Source organism: Chelonia mydas, chromosome 10 (genome assembly GCF_015237465.2).
Source record: "Chelonia mydas isolate rCheMyd1 chromosome 10, rCheMyd1.pri.v2, whole genome shotgun sequence".
NCBI lineage: Eukaryota > Metazoa > Chordata > Testudines > Cheloniidae > Chelonia > Chelonia mydas.
The window spans coordinates 50,935,028-50,948,320 of NC_051250.2; the positions used below are offsets into that span (position 1 = coordinate 50,935,028).

The window sequence follows — 13,293 nt, forward strand, 5'->3', positions numbered from 1 at the left end:
ACAGTGCAAGCGGAACAGGCCAGGGCTCCTTCTGACATGGGCACAGCTCCATGGCAACACTGGCGGTATTGTAAACCTGGCACTGAGTGTAGGATGTGTGTGAGGGGACGGTGCATCTACATGGAGGGGAAGTGGGTACCACTGCAATTTATGACTTACGTGTCATAAATGAACAACTCTCTAATTAAAGCTGAACAATCTTTAGTTTTATTGTTGCCATATTTTACTTCAGTTCAGCAAGATGCACAGAAGCCTGTGCTAAGAACTCTCACCTCAAGTGGGAAACGTGCAACTTTGATGACATTAGAATATCCCTGAAGTTTCCAGCACAATTGTTAGGCCTTTAGTTAAATGCTGTTTTTGGCAGCTCCCCAAGATGACCACTTAACAGGTTTCTCTAGATAATGCCTATCACTGAGCTTCTGAATGTTACCACATTTGTGACTGCCACTTGGCTTCTTGGGTCTCATTTTACACCACACTACCCTAGTAAAAGGACTGAATAATCCAAATACTAATCAGCTATTAGTACAAACACTTGTTGGAGATATTTCCATGGATATATGTTAGTACTGTTTTCAGTCTCATGAACTGCAGTCCCTCCTGCTATACCGAAGAAACCATTCACTTCTCTAAAGCAGAGAACACTAGCATTCATCTTCCAGCTCCTATCCTGGGTGGCCCAATGACAGCAATGCTTGCTACAATTGTATGCATGCAGGTCACAAGGTGGGGGCAGGGAGATGGAACAACCCCAACATGCAGTCCTGGTTTTGGGGTGTGAGTTGCTCAGCTCATTACAAAGCTGTGCATTGGTATAGTTTCAAGTAATTTTTATTAATCATAATATTTTACTTACAAGCTTCTCTTGTAATGCAGCCACGAGGGCAAAGTCAGATCTCCTTACACTCACTCACTCAGGACTACTTACACCGTGTGAGGGAGTGCGTGATCAGGAGCTAGAAGTTGCACATTAGAACAGGAGGTGATCTACAGGGCAGATGGTCTACAGTAATCTGGGGTCCTAAAGACACTATGACAGGGACAACCCCTGGCCTCATCCTCCAGCACCTGGAATGGTGGAGGCAGTGGTCCCTTCTCCTCCCAGAGAGGCAGAGGCAGCAGCAAGGGGCCTCCTTTCTCACATGGTAACAGCACCCCTCCTTCCTCTGGTAGATGAGGTATGTTTTTGGGTGGGTGGTCCAGGATCACTGCACTCTTTTTCCACACCCAGATTCCTCTCCTATCATAGTATATATCATATCATAGGTAGGGAGCAGTGACTTGTGGATGGTCAGCCGTTGGGATGCATGGGACAGCTCACTCCTCCTGAGCTATCGTTTGGCTGTAGCTGTCGCTACACTGATTACACTTGTCATGTTTTGAAGTTTTCTTCACAACTATGAGGGCTAGAAACTTTCTATTTGGAAAACTACAATTTTACTGTAATAGCACGACCCCAGGAGCTGGGGCTCTCAACACGAGCCAGTAGTGCCTATGCCTTAATCTGGCCCTATCTACCTTATATTGCAACTTCTTACTCTCTGCTGTTAGTTGCTTTTCTTTCCCTGCTCCCATCTTCTCCAGTGCTCACTGAGAGTTACAGACACCCTTGAGCAGTGGACTAAACTCAGAAGTGATGTGTAAGGGTTGTGTGTACAAATGGGCCTGAACCTGAGCAGATTTAAGTCAGTCACACTAGGCCTTCTGGGGGCCTTGCCCACGTTATAGAATCTTACATTTGAATACAATTGGCAGTGTTAGGAGACAATGCCAAGCACCGCTTGTGCTGGTCCACCATGACTGCAAAGCCCTGGACAGCATGTCATCTAATTTGAGGGCTCTCCATTTTCAAACATAAGATTTTTTATTTTTTTTTTGCTGTAGACAAGCGCTAAGTCAGTTTAAGTTTATGCAACATACATGTTGAGAGGATCTGGAAGAAAGGGTAAGTTCCAATACAGGCTCCCTAGATTTACCTCTGAATCTGGCCCTTGTTCTGCAACATAGGACTCCTATTTCCATAGCAATCCATTCCCACTCTGTTGCTACCCACTCTTCATACCCATTGCACCAGAAGGAAGAGCACTAAAACAGCAGAGCTGTTCTGCAATGTCTGGCATTTAAATACCATGTAAACCTGTCACTCATTCCTTGAGTCCATCCCTGATGTCCCTTATGCAATAGCGAGCTGGACTGAACCTACTGCATGCAGGCATAGCTTCCAGTGACTTCCCCCATATATGCCAGGGTTCAATCTGGCCCCCAAAGGCAAACTCTGTTTCACACAGAATCTGTTACAGCTGAGTTAATTAAAAAGTGCCTTCGAGAGCGATTGCTTATCTGCTAAGGAAACCATAATTTCATAACCGCAAACAAAGTGAGACAAGAGTCCAGCTCTTTCAAGTGAGTTCTGGTGCACTAAAACAAGGAACGCTACATGACAATATGCAGGGTTCCTGCAATGCCTGGAAAAACTGGTTATGGGCAAGGAAACAAGTTGATGAGTTAGTTGAAGCTGGTGTGGGGAAACAGACAAGAATCTCTGTAGTTTAATCCCCATTGGCTGTCATTCTCTTTGCTTACCAGAAATGTGCACATCCACCCTGATGTCAATGATGTGCCTAAAAACCTCAGTAATTGGCATAATTTACAAGATAAAACATGACCTCCAATCTCAACTGCTGACCTGTTACTAATCCCCAGTCACCCAATCTCTCCAAAAAAGTAGGTCTGAAAAAGTGTATTGCACTTCATGATGTGGTTTCCAATGGCTGAAGTCAGATTTTTGTTTTACTAATCTTTAAAGACTCGCCATTTAGCAATCACGCGACTGCCATAATCTTTTTGGTACAAGATATTAATGTCTTCCTGAAAACCCAATACCTTAACAAGGTGTAGTCAGAGTTTCGGCTGGGCTTCTTGGGTTAAGACTGGGGCAACCCTTCCTCCTCTGTCCCAGCTCCACACAGATATCTAGCCCCTGATTCAAGGAAGCAGACATCCCTTTTTATCCTGCCTGCTGAGCCCTAACTGACTGCTGCCTGGTCCTAGCCCATCTAGCTGCTGGAGAACTGATTTTCATTGGTTCCACCTGTAACTGATCCTTGGTGACCTCTCTAGGCTGCTCACGGAGGACTAAACTTGGTGCTCTTTTTCCCCAAAAGGACACCTCCTTCAGGCAGGGTGCACCAAGGTGGTAGGGCCTCCAGCAGAAACCAACAAATGCCTGGTACACCCTGTCAGTCATGAAACTACAGCTCACTGGTGTTGGAAAACAGGTATGAAGTTTTGTAGTGTAGAGGCCAGGGAGAACCCTGGAAGTTTTTTCTGAATAGTGACTACAGGATCAGGCCCATGCCATCTGAAATGCATGAATAAGATAGAAAGGGCTGAATTCTAGTTTGTTAGACTAAAAGAACTTGTACTGAAGTGAAAGGGACGGCATTTGAGGACAGAATTGGTGTAGATGTTTTAGTTGATGTCATACATTTGCGGGAAGGAGACAAACTAAACAGATTTTGTAGTATATTTGCCACTGTCAAATCTAACAAAAGTTGAAATACAGCTTTCACTTCTTGCACTAAAGCTTAATAAAGACTTGCACATCACGTCTCAACCTCAAGGGGCCAATTATTCTCATTTCCAGATGAGCTGGGTTATGCCCTCAAAATGTGTGTATTCCCATAACCTAGTGCCAAAACAAATAGTATATCATTCAGATTTATGTTCTGATGAATGGGTCAGTGTTTTCCTAAAACATATGCAAGATGGACAGCATTCATCTTTCAACAGTGTCAGTGCACCATTTATTAGTTCTCAAATCCACTAAAGAGAATTTAAATGCTGTTTAAGATATGCCATGAAAATCTGGGAGATAAAGAATCAAAGTGATTTGCAGTGAAATGGAAGCTAAAATAGAAGCTACTCCAGCATTAAGTGAGATCCAGTTTAGATTATATTTATGGAAGACAAACTCCCAGATCATTGAACCTTAACAATGCCAGCATCTATCAATAATTTTCATATTCATTAGTTTTCCTTTTTAAAATATTTGAACTGGTTTTGACATCAGTGTTCTAACCTAGGTTAGATTCTGGCACCCACAGTTCAAGAAGGATGTTGGTAAATTGGTCAGGGATCAGAGAAGAGCCACGAGAATGATTAAAGTATTGAAAATCATGTTTTACAGTGATAGTCAAGCAGCTCACTCTGTTTAGCTTAACAAAGAGAGGATTCAGAGGTAATTTATTCACAGTCTATAAGTACCTATATGGGGAACAGAAATTTGGTAATAGAGGGCTCTTCAATTTAGCAGATAAAGGTATAACAAGATTCAGTGGGTGGACACTAAAGTGGAGAAAATTAAAACATAACGTATCTGGTAAAAATATACTCTGTTAGGGCCCAAACTTGCCAACATGTATGTAAGTGATTTTATTCACCAAAGCAGCACCATAAACTACCAAATCAACATTTTTAACACTTCTTTTAAAAGTGTCAGTGAAATTGCCTGGCTACAGCACAAAATGACAAGACATTTTAAATTGAGAAAAGGACAGTCAGATTCTGTTCTGGGTTTTGGGTGAATATTCAGGGAAAACAGGGGAGTTCTTATATTATCCAAACCAGTTGTTACTAGCGTGTAGGAAAAGTACCAATGAAGATGACAACAAAGATTGTTAAACCTGTCTCTTCTGTTAACATTCTCAGGTCCTGATGGAGAGAAAACTTGGCACAAGAAGTATCCATTTTGTGGAGGAGTATTCCAGTCTCCAATAGATTTTCATAATGATATTCTCCAATATGATACCAATCTCTTACCTTTAGAGCTTGTAGGCTACAATGTGTCCTCCACTGACCACTTTATGTTGACCAATAATGGTCATTCAGGTAAGGAAACCAAATGTGCAGCAAGAGAATTTGAAAGAAAGAGTTATTGGACTTATATTTCATTTCTTACATTATTGGCTGTGATGGACCAAGCCCTTGCAATAGAATACAAACATCTTCAATAACTATCTAAAGAAACTTGTAATTATAAAACACACATCAGTGTAAATATAGCTGTGGCACTTTAGATTAACTTACGCTTGTGAAAAGTTTTTCTTATTAATTTGGTTAAAATACTCAGAAATAGGAACAGAATTTGCAGCTTTGTTTAGAAAGAAGGGAAAAGTCAGTAAATCTGGATGAAGTCACCCTTAATAGATATTGTAATCAACTGGAAAGATAAAAAGTGATTCACTGAATTTAAAACAAAAATCAAGCAAACCTGGGAGTTTCAGCAAACGCCTCTACTACTTGAATGAAGACAGAGAACTTCCTTAAGTGTGAGACAGAAAGACATATATAACCATTAGGATCAGCTTACACACACGCCTAGTGCCCTCCACTGTAGCATTAAGGCAAGATACCCTACCAAGAACAGGGATGAGAAAAGAAGCAGTCTCTTAAAACTCCAGAATATTTCAACACCACAAAGTAGAATACTTATAAGCCAGTTCCGCACAAATTTTTCTAGAAACAAGTTAGAGACTTACAAACGAGAACAGCAGCAAGGCTCTCCTGCAGCACATCTTTCTCCAGTACTGCCAAGGCATCAAAAAACCCTGCATTATAAAATACCTCAGACCTCCCCCCTTCCCTGCATGCTTTGTTAAAAGGAGCTTGACAGGCAAGTCTCTCTTTTTTCACTGTTTCTGTGGGATAAACATGCTCTGTACCATACCACTAAATAGGCAGGTCCCCCAAGGACCTGTACTGGGACCAATTCTGTTCAACATATTCATAAATGACCTTGAAAAAGGGGTAAATAGTGAGGTGGCAAAGTTTGCACATGATACAAAATTACTCAGGACAGTTAAATCCAAAGCAGACTGTGAACAGTTACAAAGGGATCTCACAAAATTGGGTGACTGGGCAACAAAATGGCAGATGAAATTCAATGTTGTTAAATGCAAAGTAATGCACACTGCAAAACATAATCCCAAATATACATACAAAATGATGGGGTCTAAATTTGCGATTATCACTCAAGAAAGATATCTTGGAGTATCGGGGATAGTTTTCTGAAAACAGATGCTCAATGTGCAACAGCAGTCAAAAAAGCTAATGGAATGTTAGGAACCATGAGGAAAGGGATAGATAAGACAGAAAATATCATAATGCCACTATGTAAATCCCATGGTGTGCCCACACCTTGAATACACTGCGCAATTCTGATCCAGTGTCCAAAAAGATATATTAGAATTGGAAAAAGTACACAGAAGGGCAACAAAAATTATTACAGGTATAGAATCACAGAACTGGAAGGGACCTCAAGAGGTTATCTAGTCCAGTCCCCTGCACTCAAGGCAGGACTAAGTATTATCTATACCATCTCTGACAGGTGTTTGTCAAACCTGCTCTTAAAAATCACCAATGATGGAGATTCCACCACCTCCCTAGGCAATTTATTCCAGTGCTTAACCATTCTGACAGTAGGAAGTTTTACCTAATGTCCAACCTAAACCACCCTTGCTGCAATTTAAGCCCATTGCTTCTTGTCCTATCCTCAGAGGTTAAGAACAATTTTTCTCCCTCGTCCTTGTAACAACTTTTTATGTACTTGAAAACTGTTATCATGTCCCCTCTCAGTCGTCTCTTCTCCAGACTAAACAAACCCAATTTTTTTCAATCTTCCCTCATAGATCATATTTTCTAGACCTTTAATCATTTTTGTTACTTTTCTCTGGACTTTCTCCAATTTTCCACATCTTTCCTGAAATGTGGCACCCAGAACTGGACACAATACTCCAGTTGAGGTGTAATCAGTGAGAGCAGAAGAATTACTTCTCGTATCTTGCTTACAATACTCCTGCTAATACATCCCAGAGTGATGTTTGCTTTTTTTACAACAGTGTTACACTGTTAACTCATATTTAGCTTGTGATCCACTACGACCCCCAGATCCCTTTCTGCAGTACTCCTTCCTAGGCAGTCATTTCCCATTTTGTATGTGTGCAACTGATTGGTCCTTCCTAAGTGGAGTACTTTGCATTTGTCCTTATTGAATTTCATCCAGCATGACTGTGAACCATTGATAACTACTCTCTGGGAACGATTTTCCAACCAGTTATGTACCCACCTTATAGTAGCTCCATCTAGGTTGCATTTCCCTAGTTTGTTTACAAGAAGGTCATGCGAGACAGTATCAAAAGCCTTACTAAAGTCAAGATATACCACATCTACCACTTCCCCCTATCCACAAGGCTTGTTACCCTGTCAACGAAAGCTATCAGGTTGGTTTGATACAATTTGTTCTTGACAAATCCATGCTGACTGTTATTTATCATCTTATTATCTTCTAGATGTTTGCAAATTGATTGCTTAATTATTTGCTCCATTATCTTTCCAGATACAGAAGTTAAGCTGACTGGTCTGTAATTCCCCAGGTTGTCCTTATTTCCCTTTTTGTAGATGGACACTATATTTGGCCTTTTCCAGTCTTCTGGAATCTCTCCCATCTTCCATGACTTTTCAAAGATAATTGCTAATGGCTTAGATATCTCCTCAATAAGCTCCTTGAGTATTCTAGGATGCATTTCTTCAGGCCCAGGTGATTTGAAGACATCTAACTTGTCTAAGTAATTTTTGAGTTGTTCTTTCCTTATTTTAGACTCTGATCCTACCTCATTTTCACAGGCATTCACTATGTTAGACGTCCAATAGCTACCAACCTTCTTGGTGAAAATGGAAACAAAGAAGTCATTAAGCACCTCTGAACATATAAGGAGAGATTCCATATAAGGAGAGATTTAAAAGAGTGGGACTGTTCAACTTGGAAAAGAGACTGAGGGGGGATATGATACGAGGTCTGTAAAAATCATAAGTGGTGTGGAGAAAGTGAATAAGGAAGAATAGGGAATTCTACACAAGAACCAGAATCACCCAATGAAATGAATAGGCAGCAGAATTAAAACTAACATAAGGGAGTACTTCACACAACAGACAGCCAACCTGTGGAACTTGTTGCCAGGGAATGCTGTAAAGGTCTAAAGTATAACTGGGTTTAAAAAAAAAAAGAATTAAATAAGTTCATGGAGGATAGGTCCATCAATGGCTATTAGCCAAGATGGTCAGGGATGCAACCCCGTGCTCTAAACCTCTGACTGCTAGAAGCTGGGACTGGACAACTGTGGATGGAGCACTCGATAAATTACCTTGTTCTGTTCACTCCCTCTGAAACATCTGGGACTGTTCACTGTAAATTTATTAGTCTCTAAGGTGCCACAAGGACTCCTCGTTGTTTTTGCTGATACAGACTAACACGGCTACCCCTTTGAAACCTGTCAGAAGACAGGATATTGAGCCAGATAGACTATTGGTCTGACACACTATGGCCATTCTTATCATGAGTCCATTCTTTAGGCAAGACCAAACCTTCTAAGGTCTGACCCCTGGTCTCCCCCTGTTCCCTCAAACCAAGTGGCTCTAAAGTGGTGAACAATAAAGGACAAGGAGAGCTAGTTGTCTGGAACCAGTGCTCAAACAGAAACCCTAAATTGCTTTGCGTAATAAAAAATTCAGTCTCTGTTGTGGAGAACATTATTATAGCACCTGCTGTTATAGTCCCTTATGTCCACAAACCTATTCAACGGCCTGTAAAGCACTGTGGTGTCATATTAATTCTTACATATAATTAGAGTGCTTCATAACTGGTTCCCCCAGATACAGTTATCTACTTAAATTAGATTTAAAACACTGGAGCACAAGGAAAAGCTCTTTAACACCAGCTGAATAATTCATGTGTTGGGTGATGGTCCTTTGTAGAGGCTCTAGAGATGTCTTCCTCTGGAAAAAGTCTGAAATGCACGTTTTGTTCCAAATCTGGGGCATTCCAGGGACAAAACATTACCCCTTTGGAAGTCACCTCAAAGCGAACTGCAAAGAAAGGGGCATCTTTTACAGTTCTTTATGATGTTCAGAAGTTGTCAAAGTTTAATGATAAAAAAACGAAAGCCTACATACAGTTTCTTTTCTAATTTTAATTCTACACAAGAAAGAACACAACCTCTCCCTTCCCCTTCTTTGCTGGAGGACCTTAGGAATGTTACACCAGGCTGTAACCTGAGCTGTAGCATTCCCTCCATCAAGCTGAAGGGAGAAGAATGATGATTCTTAAGTTTGTGGCTGTAGCTTTTCTTGACATCACTCTTAAGGTTCATAACAAGGCTCTCCAGTAAGGAGAGGGAGAGAAGAACCTAATGTCAAATGTTAACAAAATACTTATTTAAATCTGGGGGAAATATTAGTTTATTAAGCCATCTTTATATGTCACAAAAGAGCAGAAAAAGGCTCAAAAATGTTGTTTTGCTTCAGAGATCCCCTTTCATAAGCTTATGACGGGTTAGCAGAATTCAGGGAAGGGAGAAAATTCCAGTACAGACAGAGAGATCACAACTCTCCCATTCAATTCACATTCCATGTATTACATTCTACAAGAATATAGGGGGGAAATGTTCAAGACTCCCTTGAATTGCCTAGAAAGTTCCAAAGACTGCTAAAAATGATCATCTTCCAGATACTATAACGTTGGCATGTGCTGGATTCTGGGTTAAGAACCTGAATGGTTTATTCTGCTATTCTAATTCTCTGTATCTGATAAAGTCAGACACACTAGTTCTGTGCACCAAATGCGTCAACACAGCAATATAATCTTCTCCCATATTTTTGGTCTACTTGCAGTAAGAATGAGCCTGTTTCCTACCATGCACATCAGAAAGCTCCCTTTCCAATACACTGCAACTCAGCTTCACCTGCACTGGGGAAACAGGAACAAGCCAGAAGGCTCGGAGCACACAGTCAGTGGGAGGCATTTTGCAGCAGAGGTAAGATGGTCTTAAGTCACAAAAACCTGAAGGGAAAGTTAGACAGTTTCCACTATTTCAAAGCTAAAATTTGCACAGACAATGGTTGATGTATTCACCATTTGTGTTTAAGTACATTCTGCCACAGAAGGCCAACAGGCACTAATTTAAGCACCTATGCTCTTAATAGTTAATATATCCCATATCAAGATGCTACAAGGTGCTCTGGATTGAGGCTGGACTCAGTAAATGGTATGGCTTTGTTGCTATAGCATGACACTGGGAATCAAGAGATCTGAGTTTTACTCTCAGTACTGAAACTGACTTGCTCAGTAACTTCAAACAAGTTGTTTATTCTCTTTCTGCCCCTCCACTCCCACGAACATGATACAGTTCTGTGGTGACCTAGAATCCTATTTTCAATGTCTCCGACTCAAGGAATGTTTCCAACACACCTCTGAAGAACATACTAACCCACAGAGAGCTTCCTACCAAAACTACAAAAAGAAGGATTCTGAGTGGACTCCTCCTAAAGGTCGAAACAACAGACTGGACTTCTACATTGAGTGCTTCCGCCGATGCACAGGCTGAAATTGTGGAAAAGCAGCATCACTTGCCCCATAACCTCAGCCGTGCAGAACACAATGCCATCCACAGCCTCAGAAACAACTCTGACATCATAATCAAAAAGGCTGACAAAGGAGGTGCTGTCGTCATCATGAATAGGTCGGAGTATGAACAAGAGGCTGCTAGGCAGCTCTCCAACATCACTTTCTACAAGCCATTACCCTCTGATACCACTGAGGGTTACCAAAAGAAACTACAGCATTTGCTCAAGAAACTCCCTGAAAAAGCACAAGAACAAATCCGCACAGACACACCCCTGGAACCGTGACCTCGGGTATTCTATCTGCTACCCAAGATCCAAAAACCTGGAATCCTGGACGCCCCATCATCTCTCAGGCATTGGCACCCTGACAGCAGGATTGTCTGGCTATGTAGACTCCCTCCTCAGGCCCTACGCTACCAGCACTCCCAGCTATCTTCGAGACACCACTTACTTCCTGAGGAAACTATAATCCATCGGTGATCTTCCTGAAAACACTATCCTGGCCACTATGGATGTAGAAGCCCTCTACACCAACATTCCACACAAAGATGGACTACAAGCCGTCAGGAACTGTATCGCCGATAATGTCACGGCAAACCTGGTGGCTGAACTTTGTCATCACCCATAACTATTTCACATTTGGGGGCAATGTAAACCTTCAAATCAGTGGCACTGCTATGGGTACCCACATGGCCCCACAGTATGCCAACATTTTTATGGCTGACTTAGAACAACGCTTCCTCAGCTCTTGTCCCCTAATGCCCCTGGTCTACTTGCGCTACATTGATGACATCTTCATCATCTGGACCCATGGAAAAGAAACCCTTGAGGAATTCCACCATGATTTCAACAATTTCCATCCCACCATAAACGTCAGCCTGGACCAGTCCACACAAGAGATCCACTTCCTGGACACTACGGTGCTAATAAGCGATGGTCACATAAACACCACCCTATACTGGAAACCTACTGACCGCTATGCCTACCTATTTGCCTCCAGCTTTCATACAGACCACATCACACGATCCATTGTCTACAGCCAAGCTCTACAATACAACCGCATTTGCTCCAACCCCTCAGACAGAGACAAACACCTACAAGATCTCTATCAAGCATTCTTACAACTACAATACCCACCTGCTGAAGTGAAGAAACAGATTGACAGAGCCAGAAGAGTACCCAGAAGTCACTTACTACAGGACAGGCCCAACAAAGAAAATAACAGAACGCTACTAGCCATCACCTTCAGTCCCCAACTAAAACCTCTCCAACGCATCATCAAGGATCTACAACCTATCCTGAAGGACGACCCATCACTCTCCCAGACCCTGGGGGACAGGCCAGTCCTTGCTTACAGACAGCCCCCCAACCTGAAGCAAATACTCACCAGCAACCACACACCGCACAACAGAACCACTAACCCAGGAACCTATCCTTGCAACAAAGCCCATTGCCAGCTGTGTCCACATATCTATTCAGGGGACATCATCATAGGGCCTAATCACATCAGCCACACTATCAGAGACTCGTTCACCTGCACATCTACAAATGTGATATATGCCCTCATGTGCCAGCAATGCCCCTCTGCCATGTACATTGGTCAAACTGGACAGTCTCTACGTAAAAAAATAAATGGACACATATCAGAAATCAAGAATTATAACATTCAAAAACCAGTTGGAGAACACTTCAATCTCTTGGGTCACTCGATTACAGACCTAAAAGTTGCAATTCTTCAAGAAAAAAACTTCAAAAACAGACTCCAAAGAGAGACTGCTGAATTGGAATTAATTTGCAAACTGGATACAATTAACTTAGGCTTGAATAGAGACTGGGAGTGGATGTGTCATTACACAAAGTAAAACTATTTCCCCATGTTTATTCCCCACCCCACCCCCCACCGTTCCTCAGACATTCTTGTCAACTGCTGGAAATGCTTGATTATCACTACAAAAGGTCCCCTCCTGGTGTTCCCTCCCCCCCCCCCCCCCCCCCCCCCCCCCCCCCCCCCCCCCCGTCCCCTGCTCTCCTGCTGGTAATAGCTCACCTTAAGTGATCACTCTCGTTACAGTGTGTATGGTAACACCCATTGTTTCATGTTTTCTATGTATATAAATCTCCCCACTGTATTTTCCACTGAATGCATCCGATGAAGTGAGCTGTAGCTCATGAAAGCTTATGCTCAAATAAATTTGTTCATCTCTAAGGTGCCCCAAGTTCTCCTTTTCTTTTTGCGAATACAGACTAACACGGCTTCTACGCTGAAACCTGAGAAAGCACCGAATCAAAATATTTGGCTACTGATTTTATTGCTTTAGCTCTTCACCTTGAAAGCTCTTTACATTGTAAGCCCTTCAGGGTAGGAAATTGTCTCTTTTCTATTTGTACAGCACCCAGCATCACGGGTCCCCAGTCCTGACTGGGGCCTTAAAGTGCTACCTTAATATAAATAATTACAACTAATAATATTTTCTTTTAACTATTGGACTTAGTTGTGAGATTAAATGTAAATTTTACAGTATATGTTGCCAGATTTGCATACTTGCTGCAGATAACACTCATAAGGCTTTTCAAAATTGATCCACGTGTTTTGCTTCGAGGTTCACATACATGTAAATTTAAAATGTTTGTACCATGCAGATACTCTAAATTCTGCTGCTTAACACCAATTCTAACTGGAGACTAGCGATGATGCAGACCACTGTTTAATAACAATGTGTAATTATGCTCTTTGTTGCATGACACAAACTCAAATACTCTGTGCAGTTCTGCTTGGGTTCAGTATAGAGGATGTGGAGGTGCTATGTAATCATTATATGAATAATGTCTGGG

The 13,293-nt window shown here is 41.8% G+C and overlaps 2 protein-coding genes across 6 annotated transcripts in view; one reads left to right on the forward strand and one right to left on the reverse strand.

Moving 5' to 3' along the window:
- The window catches only part of LOC114021897 (kunitz-type serine protease inhibitor bitisilin-3), a 64,275-nt gene that overhangs the window by 44,785 nt on the left and 6,197 nt on the right, over nucleotides 1-13,293 (reverse strand). The window lies entirely within an intron of this gene.
- CA12 (carbonic anhydrase 12) overlaps nucleotides 1-13,293 on the forward strand; it is a 48,406-nt gene that overhangs the window by 8,924 nt on the left and 26,189 nt on the right. For all 4 annotated transcript variants that reach the window (XM_037910530.2, XM_043524729.1, XM_043524728.1 and 1 more), the window contains 2 exons: nucleotides 4,714-4,893; nucleotides 9,730-9,872. In XM_037910530.2, the coding sequence (XP_037766458.1) occupies nucleotides 4,714-4,893; nucleotides 9,730-9,872 (323 nt within the window). The remainder of the gene's footprint in view (nucleotides 1-4,713; nucleotides 4,894-9,729; nucleotides 9,873-13,293) is intronic.